Below are 21,240 nucleotides of genomic sequence, written 5' to 3'. Positions count from 1 at the left end.
TACTGTGGCGCCATCACATCACTGAGATTATTTTCCACCCCTTCGTGTCATCAGTTTTTGCTAGTCTGTTGTGATAGGGTAATTGACTGAAAAAAATAAAATGATAGGCTTATAGTTTAAATCTGGAGGTCTACTACCACAATTACTGTACTATCCTTCCTCTTTTTTATTTACTCTCCTTTACCCTCTTCATTTTTTGCCTCCTCATCCGCCTCCTCCACCCTTCTGTACCTCAACCCCCATCCCTCCCTCCAAGCATCACGGTCGAGGGTACACCGCTGTGGCTTGCGTCAATTTCGCCCGCAAACGAGAGCCGGATGTGACGTCATTGGCATATTGCGTTTTTTTTCTTTTGGTGTTTGTTAGCCAAGACTGTGTTAGTGTGTGCGTGTTGTGGGCGTCTTCAAGCCTCCTCGTTTTAACATTAACAATTTGACTTTTACGTTCATTGATTTTTTTAGAGTGTTTTTAGGAGTTTGTTGATGTTCATTGGTGGGATCAAATATCTGTACTGCATTAATTATTTATTGTTTGTTATATGATAAGTGTTTGTGGTGTGTGTGTGTGTGTGTGTGTGTGTGTGTGTATGTGTATGTGTATGTGAAGTACCTAACGTTTGTTGTGTTGTGTTACAGAGGAGGCGCGTGAGTCAGGCGTGGGTGTGTTGGTCCACTGCCTGGCTGGCATCTCCCGCTCCGTCACCATCACCGTCGCCTACCTCATGTACAAGGAGAAGCTCAACCTGGAGGAGGCCTACGAGTACGTGCGCGTCAAGAAGGCCAACATCGCTCCCAACTTCAACTTCATGGGTCAGCTGCAGGACTTCCAGCAACAGCTGAACCTGTCCCCCCACAAGTGCCAGTGTGTGTCGGAGTGCCGCTGCCGCCACCTCCATTTCCTCACCCCCGCGCGCACCTCCCCAGACTCGGGCATCGAGTTTGACCGCTTCTCCTGAGGACTGACCCCCGCTGCCTCCACGCCCGCCGGCGGCTTCCCAAGGCTCGCCATCGAGTCGCCGCAGCCGCCCTCCACGCCGCCCGCGGGTCTGCAGGCAGTGGCCACTGCCCCTTCCCAGGGGCTGGTTTCACCCTGCCGCCCCCACCAGCATGGGGGGGCGCTACCAGAGGAGGAGGAGAGGGACGAGGGGGAAGGAGGGGAGGTGGAAGAGGAGGAAGAGAAGAAGGAAGGAGAGGAGAGGTCTAACCTCCCCACCTGAGCAACCTCGGCGGCGATGGCCCCATCCAAGTGCCAAAGGTGAGCCTCCCCTTGGTGGGCCCCACAGGTGCCCCGGGGTGCCCTTGGGGAGGGCGTGGGGCGCCACACACGGCAGGGGACACAGCACCAGCCTGTCGCCTCCTTGCCATAATCCAAACTCCCAGGTACAAATTTTCTCGACGAGTGATCTCGCTTCTTTCGGGGAACCTCGGCGGCTGGCGGCGGTGGTGGTGGTGGGCGGCTCCCCGCCTTCCCCACGCCCGCCTGCCCGACGCTTCATTCACAGGAAAAAATATCTTTATTTTTAAGGAAGATATATTAAAGACAAGTTTTTTTGGAAATGTGTGGTGAAGGCTGCCACAAGTTGGCCTCTGACAGCCGGTGTGTTCAGCAGTGGACGTGTAGCCAGTGTGTGGAGATGTGTTGAAGGCTTCTCGACTCGGCTCGTACAAACTCAGTTGCCAGGACAAACAACGCTCCAAAAAGTTGGAACTTCAAAAATGATATTTATTCAGCAAAACAAAAAACTATTCAAATTAAAAAAGTGATATAGATCTCGCAGTATTTTCATAACAGATATGAAGAAAATATTAAAAAGCATCGTTGGTGATTTTTTTTCTTTTCTCCTTCTGGAAACAGACACAGTTGTTTTTAGAAGGACAGACTGACAGCCTTGTGTGTGTCGTACCTCGGTGTTGTTGGTCGTAAGCTCAACGTGTATAGCAGCATCTCCTTCAGTTACCGCTGACGCCTTCTGAGAGCCAACACCTCCCAGGACCTGGCAGGACGCCTCCTCCACCTGGCTTATGTAGGGTGTTTCTTCACCTTCGGTAACGCCGAAGGACCCTGGAACACTCAAGCCAAAACATCAGGTGTTTGCAGGACCTTTAGCTACAACACCAGGTGTTCCGGGACCTTCAGGGCCTTGGTGGACACTCCAGTCATGACACCAGACACACAGCGTGTTGAGGCTGGAGGCAGTCCATGTGATGTGTTGATGTTCACCTTCCCGGTCCTGCAGGAGGTCTGGCTTCACCTTCCAGGTCCTACAGGAGGTCTGGCTTCACCTTCCAGGTCCTACAGGAGGTCTGGCTTCACCTTCCAGGTCCTGCAGGAGGTCTGGCTTCACCTTCCAGGTTCTGCAGGAAGTCTGGCTTCTCATGTGTAAATTGCTTCAAGCCGAAATTAACAGACATAGCTTAAAATTATACGGAATGGACTATGTACAAAATTTTTATATAATTTCTTATGTATCAGATGAACTTTTTTTTCTTCGTTGAAAAAAGAAACCTAATATATTTTTAACATGTAACTCAAAGCGGCCAATGTGTGCGTGTTATTAACTAGTGAACACTGCTGTACTGTACACAGTTACTGGTCCCTCGAGTAACATTGTTCATATCAACGCTCAAATGACCGGGTCAGCCGGGGTCAAGGAGTTGGCCGATTCTCACTTGACCTAAGTAACTTCTTGACCCCTCTGACCTTCTCTCCCCCAACCCCCCTCCTGTGACCCCTATTCTCCAGGTCTTCTCTCCTCCATCCCCTCCCTCCTCCCTTAACAAACTCTCCTCTCATCCTTCACCTCCCCCTCAAACAATATATTCGTTGACGCTTTGATACAAAAAATATAGGAACTATAAGATATTCGCACAATTCTTGGAGGAGTGGAACCTGTGGTCTCCATAACCAGCCGCCGCATATGTTATACATGTGTGGGGGACGACTGTAGCCGTCAGTGCCTTGACATCAATCATTTTTCTTTGTGTATTTTATGGAAGCTGTAAGTAAGGTTTTATGTAAGTGTAGTTTTCATCCACGCTCATACAAGAGAGTATATAAATATATAAATATATATAAATTATATATATTAGAGTGTGTATATATCACATGATGGGTATGTGTAGTATACATACACATGGCTATGAATAGTATTTTTGACACTTTTCTCAAACTGACTTAACTGACTTGGCCACAGCAACATGTATGGTTACCTGTCCACCACCCACCTGTCAACCACCCACCTGTCAACCTCCCACCTGTCCATCCACCCTCTCGCCTGTCTATCCCTCACCCTCATACCTGTCCACTCACCTAGCCATGGTAGTGTCACCGGCCTCCATGGTTGGTTTTATTGTAGAGGATTTACACACACACTACTGCTACTACTACTTACTACACACACACACACACACACACACACACACCAAACAGTATTTTGTAAACAGATTCACAATTTCACAAGTCAGTATTTTCCTCCTTCCACCCCCACCTTCACCCCCCACCTTCACCCCCTCCCTTACCAGTCAGTATTTACTATAGATAATTCCCCCTTAAACACACAAAGTCAGTCTATAGATGATAACCTCATAACACACAATTACCTAAGTCAGTGATCTGATGAACTAACGCCCCTCCAGCCAGTATCGTCGTCTCTCAAAAACACAAGTGTCACAACCATGATTTTGTTCACACACACATTGCATTAATAACTATAGGGTGGAAAGATTAGCCAGTCTTGCCAGAGTATGATGGTGATTGGGTATTGTTGAGGTATAGGATTGGTAATGGATTAGTTTTTGTTATTTAAATTGGCTTTTCATCGTCACGTTAACCAACTTTTTTTTTATCAATGTATTTTTTTCTTCAAGGGTCCATTAAAAGTATGGGGAGGGGGGGAGAGGAGTTGTTTACAGTCAAAAGTAAACAGAGGGTAAAATAAACAAAGTCGACTATATTTGGGTAAAAAAAAAGGTTGGTTTGCCATTTTAACAAATGTTTTGAAACACACACACACACACACACACATACACAAACACAAAACTCGGGTGAAGATTTCATTCCTTTTTTGATATTGTATTTAACAGAAAAGCCGAATTAGGTAGTGCACTTTTTTATATACTATTACATCTAAGGTAGGAAGAAATAATTTGTAGTGTAGTGATTTTTTATAAACTTTTGGGTGTTGACAGTGTGGTGGTATTGTAGGTTCACTTAAACACTGCTGGCTGTTATGGTACAATAATTACTGCTGGCGGTGTTATAGTACAAATCACTGCTAGTGGTTATTAAAAAAAAGTCATATAGTACACTTAACATCATCAACACAACAACCACCACTACCACTATTGTTATGGATACACAGAAGTTAAAAAAAGAACGACGGTGCTTTGTAAAGAGAAAATATAAACCATCCCCCTTTTTTATTATTATACTTAAACCAAGCTGCTGGATTTTCTCTATATTTAAAACAAAAAAAAAACAAAAAACAAAACAAAAAAGTCGAATTCTCCATCCACTTTTCTTCTGTATACACTCATCCATCCATCCGCCAACCCACCACGTCATTCACTCGACAGCTTCCAAATGTTCTCCTCAGTCTTAGCAATACCGAATTTTTGGTCAATATGTAAAACGAAAACCTCTTAACAGTCGGGAAGGATAGTCGTGAGGCCAAAAAAATAACTAAAATAAAAGCAAATAAAACACATTTGATGTATATACAGTATATATATATATAATTTTTTTTTAAACCAGCTGATAGAAATGTATACTATGATCAGTATTTGACAAATGTATATACAGTACTACTGCACTTTGATCAATGTTGAGTGAAAATGTATTAAGTTGATCAGTGGTTATTTTAAAGCTGACTGATCAAATGTAATACACCTTGATTAAATGTAATGTCCAAAAAAGTTAAATGACCCCACAAAGGATACAAGATTATTATTATTGTTTTTGTTACTAGACTCGTTTTCAACAAGACTAAAAAACATCTTGAGTGAAAGAATATTTTATATCTTTAAAAAAAAGGCACTAACTGTAGTCTCTTTGTATTTTTAACTGATTTTTTTTTGGCCCAATGTACTATTCTGCCCAGCTGTTCATTTAGCATAATGGTTGTCAGAAATTTTAAAGATTTTTTTTTCTGTCAACCAATTTGCTAATTTATCATTTCCCAGAGAGAGAAAGAGTGAGAAATACGATGTCTTCTATTTTGAACTGATTATATGATACAGAAGAAAGAAGAAACAACAAAAAAATAATAGAAAAAGAGAATAGTTTTTTGTAATAGTAATCACTGTTAATGTTATTGCTCTATTTAACTAGGACTATCGTTATGATGACTCTCCTTAATATGATTATTATTTTAACATGAGTTACTGTAATTAGTATATCATTTATTATTATTGAATCTTCCTATTTTCTTTAGGTTTATATTGTAATGCAATAAACAAGACAAGTTTTATTGTTAATTTCTCCTTTAACCTCCCTATTTATTTAATTAGTGTCACTATTATTATTATTATTATCGTTTGTCTGAATCGTTTTCTTTCTTATTTTCCGTTTTCTTTCATCTCACCATTTTCTGTGATTAAATTGCCTTTCTTGTTTACAATCGTTTTTAATTGTTTTGATGTCTTTTTCTAAAGTGTTAGTTTACTCTCTCTATCCTCCATTTATCTCTCCCTACCTGATTATTCTCTCATTTATTTCTCTTCATTATCATAGTACTTCCTAATCATTCTTTCCTCAGCCTAGCCCCTACCTCATACACCCTCCTCCCCCCCTTCCTCATTATTTTAATTCATTATTTTCGAAAAATTTTGTTTTCTCTTTTCTTTTGACTTTATAGTTGTTGAAACCAGTTTGTATGAGATCCTTGTGCCCCTCCTGCCGTTCATATGGAAAAATGTTACTATATTTTCGATAATAAATGTTACAAATGATTGCCTCGGCTTTCTGGATATCCTATTTACACCTACTACTATTACTATTACACCAACCAACCTAATACTATTACTACTACTACTACTATTATTACTACTATCATCTAAGCTATTCATGATTCATTGATGATACTAGAGTGAAAATAAAGATAGTATCAAATTATTTATGATTTGGTGATGTTACAAGATTTAAAAGTTGATTATTGAATTCTTTTTAAACTAACCCAAGATTTATTGACGATACCAAGATTGAAAAACTTGGACATTCATTCATTTTCAGGATTACGTAAGAATCATTTTATAAGAATTCTTCATTACCACAACAAAAGAAAAACAAAAGACCTACAATTGAACTATTAATATTAAAGGAAGTACAACACACCCAAGAAACTACCTTTACAGCGGTGTCCGATAAATGTCCAAATGAACACCACGACTCCTGTTGTCTCAGTAAGGTTGTCAAAATCATTCGTCCGTTGTCATATCTCAAAAAAAAAATCGTAAAGATACTTTTTTTGGAGCTAGTGTTTATACTAGCAAGTCTCTTCCCAGGTGTTTTAAGCTACATTTAACAGCTTTACGTATCTAACATAATCTAATAAAAAAAATAGCTATCGTAAGTGGATACGTTCTCTTAAACAGGTACTAGTGTTTGAGGATGAGGGCTTTGGTCCGCGTCGATTATATTGTCATCAGCGGGGAGCGAGCGAGCCAGCCAGCCAGTCACTATACCCCAACCTGGATCAACTGGGCCACCGAGCTGTGAACCTGATCCTAGTGACTTGGAAGGTGGGTTAGGGGTTCGAACCTCAATTGCGGGATATGTATGTATGTATGCATGCAATAATAGAATGATCTGGTGTCTTATGGTAATACTTTAGTTACCATTTGTAGTAAAGTTATGTATTTAAGTTTTTAAGTGTCAGATATAATAACGACACTTAATACCTAAAATAAAGTGATACCGGTTTTAAGTATGATCCGGTATAAGTATAAAGTGTGTGTAGATGAAAGTCTTAAGGGATGAAGTGAATGAAATAAGAATAATACAACACTAGGTATCATATAACTGTAACTTGATATGAGACGTGAAGTATTTGTAAGAACAGATCACATGCTGAGGTTACCATCACTAAACCACGCTTACTATAACCTCCAGGAAGTTATTTGTAGTGTCTATAGCTCACAATACCATAGATGCGATGCTCTTTTGTCACACAGGAGCTTTGTTGAGAGAATGTGTGTGTGATAGAGGATTGGATACCATCTAACTCGACTCGATCCTCTCGATCCTCCTTGATCCTACGTGGCTCTGAGCGTAGAGAGAGTTATATTTTACGACGCTCTTTAATATACATACATAGACCATGGCACCACTGTGGGAGCTTCGCCATCACTGTCAGAGCCTGGTCACCACTAGAGATTTGACCAGTGAAGGGTTAAGGTTAGGGAGGTGGGATAACATGAAGATTACACCCCTCCCCCCTCCCCACAGCTGGGAGGGGTTAATTGGTATGTAATCCTGAAAGCGTCTTTAAGGTGGTGTTAAATCTTTGAGTCCTGAAGGATTAAATCATCATCATCATCATGAAAGTGTTAAATCATCATATTCAAAGGGTTAAGTAATCGTCCTCAAAGGGTTAAAAGATAGAATAAGACCCCAGAGAACAACAACGACATTCATAAGAGAGCAAATGTTCCTCAAATACTAATGAAAAAAAAAAACAGTTCTCTATACTTTATGAACAGTGGCAACAGATTCAGGACAGCTACGAAATTGTTCAGACTCGTATGAAAAAAAAAATAATAAATTAACTGAATATTTCGAGTCTCAATATGCTCTTCAATAAAGTCTATTACCTCAGTATATCACCCACACTCAATGGAGGACAGATAACAGTACACCTGAGGATGATAAAGTAGAGGAAGAGAGAAAGAGAAAGTTATAGAAAATGCCAAGAAGAGAACCAGCGAGAAGTTGTTATTGTTAGTGATTTGTTGGTTGTAATGGCGCCGCTCCCATCCCTACAACACAACACGCGTTTAAAGGGGAACATCCGGGTTATAATCCTCCAGGGAATTTCACTATGGAACTGAGAGGGTGATGGGGCGAAGGGAGGGTGGGAGGGGGAGAAAGGAAGAGGGGGAGGGATGAAGGGATAGAGTGAAGGGATGGGAATGATAGCAGTGGTATAGTAGAGGATGGGGGGAGGAGAGGATGGATGGGATGTAATAAAGGGAAGGTAAGGACTGTGAGGAGAGAACGGAGGTAAGGAGGAGAAGGAGGAACATTATTTATGTGCCTGAGGAAGAGAGGAGGAGGGAGGGAGGGAGACACTATATAGACAAGGGAGGCGATGTTTACATACATGATGATGGAGATGGTGTTGGTGATGATGGAAGGTGGTGTAGGTTGGTGATGAGTGTTGGTGATGATGATGAGTGTGGTAGTGGTAGTGATGATGATGAAGGTGGTGGTGGTAGTGTTGGTTATGATGGTGGTAGATGATGGTAGTTGGTGAGGTAGGGTGTGTTGGTGATGATGATGATGAAGGTGTAGTGTTGGTGATGATGGTGATGATGATGATGAAGTGGTAGTGTTGGTGATGATGGTGGTGATGATGATGATGAAGGTGGTGGTAGTGTTGGTGATGATGGTGGTGGTAGTGTTGGTGATGATGATGATGAAGGTGGTGGTAGTGTTGGTGATGATGGTGGTGGTAGTGTTGGTGATGATGATGATGAAGGTGGTGGTAGTGGTGATGATGATGGTGATGGTAGTGGTGGTGGTAGTGGTGATGATGATGGTGATGATGGTGGTGGTAGTGGTGATGATGATGATGGTGATGATGGTGGTGATAAATAAAACCTCGCAATAAAAGAAAATTTATTCACATCTGCCGTTTCCTTGAAGCTATGGGAGGGGTGGGGGTCAAATACTTCGAGCTGTTTCGAATGATATATGAAGCTCTAATAAATCACATCTCAACCTTGGTTTAATCTTATTTCAAGCTCTTTTGATGCTTGAAGTCACCATTAAATTTTAAGCTGAAACATTTCATATTCCATGTTACTTTGGATAATATCTACAGTAGTCATGAGATGTGTTTCATAGGTATTCAAATCGTGTTTCGAACTGTTCCGGATTCTGATTCACACAAGGAAGAAGAGTTACTGTATAAAGTTCTATCTTTACACTAGTCATTTATTGATGAACTAGTGTAATTACTACCCTTGTTACGTGCTTAAAGACCTTAACAGCCGAAACACAGTAGCAACATACCCAACGTCAACAAGGCGAGAAGACTAACAAGCAACACCTTTCTCAGTCGTCGTGACTCAGCCGTTGATGGTGTGTGTGTGTGTGTGCTGCCATACAGGACACTCTCTCCACCTCTTCACGCAGTTAACTATCAGTATCTGAGGTAAGTCTATCAGTACTTTAATTTTTCGGTCTTTAGGTGTTATGTGTTTACAGTTATCAATAGTAAGGGTTGAAGTAAATAGGTTCTTCACAGAGTTGAAGAGCTCTGGCAAGGCGTAACGAATTGCTGTCAATACTATGCCCATGAACGTTGACTAGGTTAGGTTAGGTTAGGTTAGATTAGATTAGATTAGGTTACGGTTAGGTTTACTTTTCTGTGGACTTTTTTGTCAGAGTTTGGAAAATGTCCATTCTGATCGAAGCTGAGGTGAAACTGTGACTCGGGAGGAAAGTCTGTACATTGTTTTTATGCTGGTAAGGTGTGATAATAGAGACCTTCATTAACATTCACTGCTGTTTGTCACCTGTTTCCTATTTTGTCTTTATTATTCACTGGCCTTCTTCTTTCTTCTTGTTATTGTTCCTTTTCTTCTTCTTTGTGTTAATATTCAGTGATGTTGTTGTTGTTATTGTTATTCTTGTTGTTATTGTTATTCTTGTTGTTATTGTTATTCTTGTTGTTATTGTTATTCTTGTTGTTATTGTTATTCTTGTTGTTATTGTTATTCTTGTTGTTATTGTTATTCTTGTTGTTATTGTTATTCTTGTTGTTATTGTTATTCTTGTTGTTATTGTTATTCTTGTTGTTATTGTTATTCTTGTTGTTATTGTTATTCTTGTTGTTATTGTTGTTCTTGTTGTTATTGTTATTCTTGTTGTTATTGTTATTCTTGTTGTTATTGTTATTCTTGTTGTTATTGTTATTCTTGTTGTTATTAGTGTTCTCGTTCTTCTTCATCATCTCACTTTGGTTGACACTATTCCCTTAAAACTCCTTCTGAAACGAGTGTGGGAATACTGTATTCTTTCACCCTCTACCTACTACAGTACAGTACCTTCACTCTGCCAGCCCTCAAGCCTAGCCACGTCAGTCAGACTCTAACCGTTTGAATTAACTGTTCGTTGTCGACTCGTCCTATAAAACAAGAAAGAAAAAAATTAATTGGTCGTGTAAATGACCTTCACGAACATGATAGAATGTAGTATGAAAGGAAGAAAATAGAAGCCTATGTTTTTTTTTTTTTTTTTTTTGCCGTGGATGAATGTTTTTTTAAGTCTGTAAATACTTAACATGTTATTTCAAATTGTAACAAGTATATGGATACGAAATATGAATACGGTAATAAAAACTATTGAATTATTTATGAAACAAGATACATTTCTCGTGTTTGTAAGATGGTTTTAAGAAAGACGTTTTGAAAAAAGATTGACGACGAAACATTACAATTATTATCTATCGTTCAATATTACGTTACATTCTGGTTCTCCGGGGATTAATTTAATTCCAGTCTTGCTTGAAGTGGCTTCGTACCTGCTGGAAAGGTTATAACAGTACTAAAGATATACTATACCACGTTGATTCATGAGTAAAAAAGTTGTATATAGAATAGTAACTTAACCTAGTACTGAATCTGTTGTGATGGCTGACATGTTGCTGTTTCTGTGAGGACCGCGGCTACTATATTGACTTTAACTGAACTTGTAATAAATATAAAACCATATTTACCTAACTAAAACGGGCCTTTAATTAAACAAAACCCAGCAGAGTGATAGTAATTTAAGTAATGTTCACCTCCGAGTATTTCACAACCTAAATAAATCAAACGAACGGAATAAAAATAAAATTATATTATTCTCATTGCTTTGTACAAACTGTCAAATGAGAATTATAAAAAGTTAGATAGTTTGTAAGGCGGCCAGTGCGTTGTTATACTTTAATTAATATTTTGACATTTGTTTGAGTCAGACGCGACGTACCAATGTTGACTTCGATAGTGAGAATTTTTCTTATAGGTTTACGAAACAATAATTCCTATTATGACAGATTGTTCTGTAAATCAGGAAAAATATAATTCAACTTAGTATTACTTTTAGTTACACAGGATGAGCAGCGTCCGACCACTTTCATTTGTCGCGTCAACTAAGATATTAATTATATTTTCATAAAGTTTGTACTGGAATATTCTTATGTTGATTATAATATTAAGTATTTCCCTAATTTAATTCTCAATAAATTACTAAATACTGAATATTACAAAACGCGATTCTGAACTAACTTAGAATCAAGTTGAATATGCAGGCAGGTAACAGCGTCCGGCCGTCGAGATCCTTGTTGACATTTACGAGGTGTGGGGCTACGGGCTTAAATAATTCGTAGCAGTTGACACCGACCAAACTAACCTAACCCTAACTTAACTACCGTAATGTAATACAACTATAAAATAATTCAAGATAATTAGGTTAGCGTAGGTTAGGTTAAGTAAGGTTAGGTTTGGTTCATGTCACAGATTTTTAATGTGTTAACTGTGTCATTTTTGTGGTGGCGGTAAATATGCTTTGTAGATCACTTATAACACGTACCCAACACCAGCCAAGACAACCTCCTCTAAATTACAGAAATACTTAATAAAACCCCCCTTCCCTCCCCCTTCCCCCCAAGAAAAAAAAATCGATAACTAGACAAATCTAAGTCACTTCTCTTATGATTCTCTTGTCAAAAACATTATGTCTGCTTCGTGGGCCGCACTGAAGCCTGATTTAAATACATCTCTTTCACTCTTTTGATGTTTTCGTTAATGTGGTCTTTTGTTGAACGTGGTGTGTTATTATTATTATTATTCCTGGAAGCGGTAATCAACTTTCGGGAGAATAGGAATTATTTTGGTAAGATGGTTCTGTTGTTCCTCGTGAGCCGCTCAGGTAAAACATTACTTACTAATTATACTACAACTAATTTACAATACCGCCTCAAAATAGCATCAAACACACACACACACACACACTGGCAGACGTTGACTTACTCCACCATTCTTTCTTCCCTCAGTGAGCTACCCGTTCACTGGGTCCGCTTCCTTTCGCTAAGCCTCACCACAACTCTTTTAAAACATCTCGGTAAATTTAGAACGGTTATATCATGTCCGTATGTTATGAGGAGTGTGAAACATTACCATAAATTAGCACTCTAAGCCAAATAGTATCGCTCAGACGACGTTTACTCCCGTACACCCACTACTTGGTGGAGAATTAAAACGTTACAGTCCCAGCGTTGGTCTCCGCTCTATGATAGAAGTCTACAATCTTTTGAAAATATTTATTCACTGGTTGAACTCTTGCAAAACTCAGAGCGTGTACTAAAAATACAACCAAATAGGATTAACAAACAAGCGCCATGAACGTATATAGGAATATTTAAAGAAAAACAACAGAGTTTGGTGAGAGCGGGGCATAGTTAATACGTGAAATTCCTGCACCTACCCCCAGCACGGGCTCAGTGTACTGCTCGAACTTCTGCCATTGGCCCGTTGCCCCGACACTCGCCTAATCAAAACGATGGCACGATGCGAGCTTGATTGTCATTGGTCAGTGTTACTTAGGGTAAGACGTAAATAGATAACTCTTGTAGGTATCAGTTTCTCCACTTGGTATTTTACTGGAGGTTCGTGTACTACATCGTCTTAGTGAGGATTTACGTGTTATTGAACATACTCATTCAGAAATACCACCGCGCGGATATACTTAGATACACACACACAGGTATATACAGTACACTTAGTTAAAGGGTTATATCAGATCAAATTTGGCAATATATTTTTTTTAATCTGTCTCTGTGTGTGTGTGTGTGTGTGTGTTTAGAGTGTGTGAATATGGACCTAACACAATCAGTCTTACACACACACTGTTCTCTGAGGAAAGGAAAAAGACTGATGAAGATAAAGGCAAGTGATAGGATGAGAGGGGTGAGTGAGTGGGTGAGAGAGGGTGAAGGGGTGGGAGGAGAGGGGTGAGTGGTGGGGAGGGAAGGTGAGAGGGGTGAGTGGTGGGGAGAGAATTGGAGTGGGGGGAGAGGGGTGAGAGGGGTGAGTGGTGGGGGAGGAGGGGTGAGTGGTGGAGGAGAGGGGTGAGGGGTGGAGGAGAGGGGTGAGTGGTGGGGGAGAGAGGGGTGAGTGGTAGGGGGAAGGATGGTAAGAGGAAGGTTCAGGAAAAGTGAGAGGAAGGAAAGGAGAGGTGTACATGACTGTGTACACTAGGAGAGGTACACAGTGTAGGTAGCTCTCACGCGTATACACCATGATGATTACCGGTGTGTAACTATGTATGTGTTTAACCCCCAGTAGTGTGTGTATGTGTATGTGTGTGTGTGAAGCAGTTAGATTCCAGAACAAATTAGTCGTCACAATATGGTAATGTTACTCAAACTGGTTCACCTTGGAGATTTAGCGCACATTTCCTCTTCATTGGGGACTCGAACCAAGGACCAATCAGTTTCTTGCCACTTGCCAGTCTAATACGATAACCACTCATCCACCGCCGCACCCTCATGATTCACTTAAAAAATATATCAGGCAGTGAGTTCATCTAGGTGACGTGGTGGTGAGACTCGGTAGATACATTGTGTCCTAACCTAACCTAACCTAACTAACCTAACCTAACCTAATCTAACCCAACCTAACCCTAAATCAGTATAATGTTGCTCAGTTCTTCAATTAGATAGGGAATATTTATGCATTCTAACTCCATATTGTAATTTAAAAAGAGTGTTTGATGCTTTTAGTGTTCAATCATCAGGTGATATAAACTGGGGGGGGGGTTAATGTTCAGGTGATACGAGAACATCAATAATAATAATAATAATAATAATAATAATAATGCCAATAATAATAATACAGTAATAACAATAATAAATGGTATATACCCACCCCTTTCCTCTCCCTCTCTCTCCCTCCCTTCCCTTCCTCCCTCCCTTCCTCTCCTCTCTCTCTCTCTCTCTCTCTCTCTCTCTCTCTCTCTCTCTCTCTCTCTCTCACACACACACCCATTGGGAAACGTGTATACAATAATTGTCAATATTGGCTGGTGGCAACCTGTGTGAGTGTTGCCATGACTACGCGTGACAGTTTGTGAGGGAAAGGATGTTGTTGCAGTGGCAGGAGACCGGACCTGGGCCAAGGAGTTCCGGCCACTAGCATCTGGCAACACTGAGAGAGAGAGAGTTATTGACCAAACGTGAAAAGGAAATAAAAGTTGACATCTTTTTTTCTCTCTCTCTCTCTCTCTTTCTCGTCTTCCTCTTATAAAAGTTCACGATCTCTTGATATCGAGGAGAGAGAGAGTTAGAGAGAGAGAGGAAGTCTTACGTTACGTCCCCTTTTGTTTTATAACTTGGGGAGAGAAAGAAAGGGAGAGGGAGAGTTGGGGGGGGAGGGAGGTATAGTAGAGAGGGAAAGGAGTAGGTAAGAGAAAGTGAGAGGAGGTGAAAGAAAAAATTAATGGGAGAATGAAACAGGGAGGAAGAGGAGATGGGAGGAAGAGGTGGGTAAGAGGGAAGAAGGAAGAGGAAGGAAATTTAAGATAGAAAAAAGGAAGGAAGAAACATAAATATGTGACCGTGAACTAAAAGGGGTTACGTAAAAGTGATTGGATCCTCTGGTTAGCGTAAAGAGTGATGACATTCCCTGACACACTACAATATTTCACAACCTTTTAATTCAAACACCAAATATATCTATAAAACTGATATTAAAAAAAACACACACTTTCTCTGTCAGTCATTCAGTCAATCAGTCAGTTAGTATTTTAAACTAATAATTACAGTGCTACAACTCTTCAAATCTGACGGCATTAGTTAAAACATGGGCAGCTCCTCTCAGCTTCCCGAGACGACGTATTCTTTACATGTGACGTCACCACCAGCTGTTGCCATCACGCTGGGTCGACTTCTGGTCTTACGCGTCGTGAGGGTAAACGTATATCATCTCTGTTAATTTACTAAACTAATGTGATTTAAATTTTTCACCATACACCTGAATATAGTACACGTAATGCGTATGACGTCAGTGAAGGTAATGCGTATGGCGTTAGTGAAGGTAATGCGTATGACATCAGTGAAGGTAATGCGTATGACATCAGTAGGGGGTATTGTTGTGAGAATGATAAAAGGAGAAATAAATAAATAAATAAGAACAAAAAGAAGAAGATATAACAAAGGATAAAGGGAGAACGGAGAGAGAGAGAGAGAGGTACAGAAAAAAGGATGAGGGAAAGACAAAGATAAACAAAGAAATGAAGATATAAATAAAAAAAAAATAAAAAAATTATGAACCAAAGAAATAAATAAAGTAGAATAATTTATACACAGAAGACAGGAGATAGGAAAGAGGTGGATAAATAATGGAATGAAATCACGAAAGATGGTAAAATAAATAAGAAGAGAGAATGAAAGATGAATGAAAATGAATGAAGAATGCAGATGAACACGGGACCAACAAGGGTATGTGGAGGTGTAGTGACGGGAATAGGAGGAATAAATAGTGAAATAGAAATAAGAGAAAATGATAAACGAAGGGAATAGAAAAGAACAATGATAACTGAAGTAATTGAAGAAAAAAATATATAAACCACAACTCTTTAAAAAAAAAAAACTTAGTTGACAAATAAATCGTCTTTCAAAATGTGTCTGGACTTAAGTTGATTATGACGTCACAGGAGGTAGTGGATAAACAAATACAACCTTGATAATGTTTGTAAATAAATCTGAAAGAGAAAACGGTATTGGGGTTGACAACTTATTAGTAAAAAACGAATAAAAGGAGACATGAGAAAAACACAGAAATAAACCAAAATAAAAGAGAAAAGGAATTAATGAAAAAAAAAATTAACTTAAAGACGACAAAAAATGAAACCAGAGAAGAAGAAAATTCGATAGAATGAAGGTACAATAAGAAAGCTTGATAAAGGAGAGTGAGAGAGAATGCAGGTGAGAGAGAATGCAGGTGCGTGAAGAATGCAGGTGAAGCAGGTAGACACGGGAGGAGAAGGGAGGAAGGGCAGAGGGAGGTCCGAACAGGATGTGAAGGGGAAAATAGCAAATAAATACTGGAATAAGTGATGGAAGTGAGAAATATTGATAAAAGGGGATATGTGAAGGTGGATGAGAGGCGGTGAGAATAAGGTGCGTTAATGAGAGTGTGTGCTTAATGAAGATTGCGTTAAAGGTTGCGTCTTAATGAGGGTGCGTCTTAATGAGGTTGCGTCTTAATGAGGGTGCGTCTTAATGAGGGTGCGTCTTAATGCGTCTTAATGAGGTGCGTCTTAATGAGGGTGCGTCTTAATGAGGGTGCGTCTTAATGAGGGTGCGTCTTAATGAGGGTGCGTCTTAATGAGGGTGCGTCTTAATGAGGGTGCGTCTTAATGAGGGTGCGTCTTAAGATAATGAAAAATAAGAAGAGGAAGAAGAAGATAAGAAGAGGAAGAAGAAGACAGCACTACTAATTACTTTCATTAACATCTGTTGCTCTACTTATTTCTCTGTTCTCTCTCTCTCTCTCTCTCTCTCTCTCTCTCTCTCTCTCTCTCTCTCTCTCTCTCTCTCTCTCTTTCTCTCTCCTCTTCTTCCTCTTTACCACCACAATCATCACCATCACCTTCTTCTTCCTCCACTACCATCACCATCTTCTTCTCCTCCTCCTTACTCCTTCCTGCTCACCATCCTCCTTCTCCTCTTCTTCCCCCTCCTCCTGTGAGTCTTATACGTAGCTGAGAGAGGAGAGGGGGAGGAGACAAGAGGCTGATAACTGGCCGCACGGTGAGAAAATGTCGCCAGTTTGACCTCCAGAGAGAGAAGGAGAGAGAGAAAGAGAGGATGAGAGAGAGAGTAGGGAAAGAGAGAGAGAGAGAGAGAGAGAGAGAGAGAGAGAGAGAGAGAGAGGGGGGAATAATCCGGTCTTGAGAGTCACACCTAAATTCATTCATGGGGAGCGAGCGAGAGACTGAGTGAGGTTGCCGGTGTGGACGGACTTTTAATCACGTTATGTTCTTGCCTTTCGTTCTTGGTCAATCCGGTTCTCTAAATGTTGTTGTTCGCGACCTCCGGAGATTGTGGCCTCATAGCGGGAGGTTGGAGGGAGGTTAGGGAGGGGTAAGTTTTCTCCTCCCTAAAACCATGAACACGGAGATTTATGAGTATAATTAAGTCCGGGTTTATGGGCCGGGGGCTGAGTCCTGCAACACGTAACTCCGACCATCGGGAGTGTAATTAAAAAAATATCCAAAGGAACGAAAGCGTGTGAGGAGTCCCAGATGGCTTCGGTCAGAGTCGCGGCCAAGACAACTCCTTTTAGGGCGGTAGAATGCCTGACTTGCCTCTAGAAAGGTGAGGAGCGGCAAAAAACAATGAATGGATGAAGGCTAGCGAGTACACGGCCACTAGGCGCCAGTGAGGAAAATTCCACGCATTTTCGTTCGTTTGTATAATAGTTTAAACGCTCAGAGGAGACATTTTTATTGTCTGGACGTGATGTTGTGGACGTGTCGACCCGGCACCACAACATCTCGTGGCCACAGTCGGCAAATATTAAACACCGCCAAGAATTTTTTGCAGGGAGCGGCCGGCCCTTGGTAATTTTCGCTACCTTTTAGGAGTCTCAACTCGAGCGAATCTTAAAGGAAAGACAGACATAAAAATTGTTGACCACTGTGGCTGTCTGTGGTAGGGGGAGGGGTGCATGGTGGTGCTCCGGCCCTAGAAATTACTCACAGTCCAAAGGCAGTTTTTATAAGAGTTTAACAGTTTGTGTCTTGGTGGGGGTGGTAGTGTTGGAACAATCTCGCTGCACGTTTTTACACCAGAGCTTGGCGGCGACGGTGCGGACCTCGGCATTTCCCGCCCAGCTCCCCGCGGCGATGTTTCTGCTTGTGATAAGGAAATGCCAGGACCCTGAAGCCTCCATCTCCAGCAATCACGTCTCACTTTGGGGGATTATAATTACTCGGTTATTATAGTTAGTTTTGAGAGAAGAAAGAACCTAGTCCGTCCTCCCGGCCACTTGCCTCCCGCCATCCCTCCCCCTTCCCCCACCCCAGAAGACGAGGAGGCACCCACCAGAGCGTCGTCGAACCGGACCTCATCTTGCGGGAGAGAAAGAAGGGAAAATAAGCTTTATAGACCAGCTTATTACGGCTTAGAGTCGCGCAATCGGCGAATAATTCCTGGTTGTCGACCGGCCGAGAGCAGCCGAGGTACGCGGCTCCAATATTAATGCTGCCGTCCGAGGTGACCTACGCAGCCAGCCACTGGGATCCACTCATTCATAAGGAGGTTGGACGCTCTATGAATGGGACTGAATCCTCTCATATTGATAGTCACTTGTTTTATCTACCAACAGAACCAGATTGTCTTTCAGTGATGTTAATACTCTTTGAATGGCACTCGATACTCTTTCTTACTAATATACACCTTGTTCTTGAACTTTTAATCCATGGATAGGATTCAGACGTTTATATTGTCACTTTGTATACGTCGATTTGTTTTTGGTAATGATGGTGAGGCAAAGTTCTCGTGTTTAGGTCATTCTTGAATATACTGAAGAAAATTAGCTCTCTTTCATGTCTCCTTTTCCTTTTTCTTCCTCCTTCCTTTGTTCTCGCCCTCTTCCCTTCTCTCTTCTTCCTCTCAACTTTCCCTCCCTCCCTCCCTCCCTCCGAGACACTCAGGATACGTATCTATTTGTGCGTTAAAATTACAACATATACCATAAAGTGTTACTGATGTTAGCATGCGTGTGGGGGAGGGTGTAGGGGTTCATGGGGTGGAGGGGTGTGTGTGGGGGGGAAGGGTGATTAAGTATGTAAGGGGTGATTGTCTGTAAAGGGTAAAGAAGAAGTGTGTAATGGCGATGGTTGTAAAGGAAGTATAATGAGACAAAACATATACATTATCTGTTATAGTAGAGTCGTACCCCCTGTGTGTGTGTGTGTGTGATGGCTAACGTGTCGGAATCTATTATAAACTCCTATACCATATCCTTGTTGCTTGTGTTTTTGTCTCTTTTTTGTTATCTCCTTTAGTTATTCTCTTGTTATCTCTTGTAGTTCCTTCATTCCTTTATACGGTCTGGCCTTGGTCATGGGATCTTCCTTTGTTTTGATTCACAAACCTCGACCGCCGGTGCTGCCATCTCGCGGCGCTTCTTGGCGTAATGGTTACCCTCTCTACCACTATAACAGGTCAGAGTTATGTTGAGATGTTTATGTTATATTGTACAAGATTAAGAGAGATGGATCGCTCTGAGTAGTTACTGTGTGTGTGTGTGTGTGTGTGTGTGTGTGTGTGTGTGTGTGTGTAAAGTTACGTATCTTTAGGCCAGAATTCCCAAAGCTTTGTCCTTTGTATCTCTCCCTCGTAACAAACTCAGAGCTATTAGCATCTGAATTACACCGCTACTCTACCTTATTTAGATAGCCTTTCACTCACGACTCTCTCATGAAATCCTGATCTTGAACTTTTCTGTAGGACATCAAGGAATCGCGTGCGTGGTGATGTCCGTCGTGTCCGTGGCCTGCCCTTGGCGTGGAGGGCCCTGGGGAGATGGGGTGTGGTTCCTTGAGACGTGGTAGGGACGTGTGGTCGCCCCGAGAACTTGAACGATGACACTCATGGTGTGGTTACTCTCTCTCTCTCTCCTGGGTGATGAGGTCGTTCGGGATTCCACCGGGTCCTCGACTTAATGTTAACTCATATACATCTCTTCTAGTTCTTCCTAATCGTCGACAGTTCCTCCCAATCGTCGACAGTTCTTCCCAATCGTCGAAAATTCTTCCCAATCGTCGAAAATTCCTCCCAATCGTCGACAGTTCCTCCCAATCGTCGATAATTCCTCCCAATCGTCGACAATTCCTCCCAATCGTCGACAATTCCTCCCAATCGTCGACAATTCCTCCCAATCGTCGACAATTCCTCCCAATCGTCGACAGTTTCTACCAATCGTCGACAGTTTCTACCAAGTCTCAGTTCTCAGTTAATTTTCTATTGTATTTCCTATTTATGAAGAGAGTCACTGTAGGCAGAACGTAGCAAGCAAATATTCGTCAGGTGGGAGTTTTACGCCAGGCACTGTTGTTCGCTCGTGCTGGTGCTGCTGGCCTTAAGCTCCCCCTCCCCCCTCCCCCCCTCCCCCTGCCACCACAGCATCTACGTGTCCCTCATCTGCATCCGTCCCAACACCCCGCCCCTGACATCCACACCCAAGATGGACACACACACACACACACACACACACACACACACACCCAATAGGGGTGTTGGAGGAGAGATGGGGGGGTTAATGGGGTGGAGGAGGGGTTAGGGGGAGGGAGGGGGAGACGTAAAGGGAGAGATGGAGGTGGGAGGGGGGGGCGTAGAGGTAAGGGGAGAGAGGGGTGGTTGGGTTTTTGTAGGTCGATCTGTCGCGTCAAGGAGGCTGACTGGTTCCTGGACAGCAGAATGAATGGAACTGGGTTACTGGTGGCTGGGTGGGGAGAGGAGGGAGGGGAGATGAGGGGAGAGTGTCAATGAGGGGAGGTGAAGGGGAGAGAAGAAGGGAGTGAAGGAGAGTTTGACCCTAGTTGTGAATGGCTGGCAGAGAGAAGGAGAGGGGAGGGGAGGGAGAGGGTGGGGAGGAAGAGAGAGAGGGGAGGGAAGGTGAGTGGGGAGAAGGGGGGATTACTGCTATCGATAATATGAATATTAAGTGATTTTGTTGTTTTGTTCAGTCTTATTCGTTTCATTGAGTTAACAGAACGGGATTAACGCTATCATTAATTCGTGGGCTTAAGAGGATTATATTGTTATCGTTTATGGATTAACTGAAGAAGGATTAATGTTATCTATGACTCATGAACTAATTAGGATTACCGTCGTGATATTGATCAAGAGTGGCACATGACGTGTTGATCAGATAAGGATTTTGGCTTTAGCGAAAAACAAATGAACGTCGAAGGATTACTTGCGTCAGAGATGTCGATACAGGGCGGGATTTTATCAGTACTAAGGGA

At 41.6% G+C, this 21,240-nt stretch overlaps 1 protein-coding gene across 3 annotated transcripts in view; it reads left to right on the top strand.

Moving 5' to 3' along the window:
* LOC121877249 (dual specificity protein phosphatase 7-like) overlaps positions 1-5,467 on the top strand; it is a 35,837-nt gene extending 30,370 nt beyond the window's left edge. The window contains exons 4-5 of one of the 3 annotated variants that reach the window (XR_006090951.1): positions 636-2,239; positions 2,271-5,467. Coding sequence is in view for 1 of the 3 variants with exons in the window: in XM_042382900.1 (XP_042238834.1) it covers positions 636-955 (320 nt within the window). In the remaining 2 variants the exon portion in view is untranslated. Of the gene's footprint in view, positions 1-635 lie in introns of all 3 variants that reach the window. The other 2 variants (XR_006090952.1, XM_042382900.1) reach the window with 2 other exon arrangements.
* Positions 5,468-21,240: the final 15,773 nt, after the last annotated feature.

This window comes from Homarus americanus, unplaced genomic scaffold, assembly GCF_018991925.1.
Source record: "Homarus americanus isolate GMGI-L3 unplaced genomic scaffold, GMGI_Hamer_2.0 scaffold367, whole genome shotgun sequence".
Lineage (NCBI taxonomy): Eukaryota > Metazoa > Arthropoda > Malacostraca > Decapoda > Nephropidae > Homarus > Homarus americanus.
The sequence above is the reverse complement of the archived record's forward strand: the minus strand, read 5'-3'. Positions and strand labels throughout refer to the sequence as shown.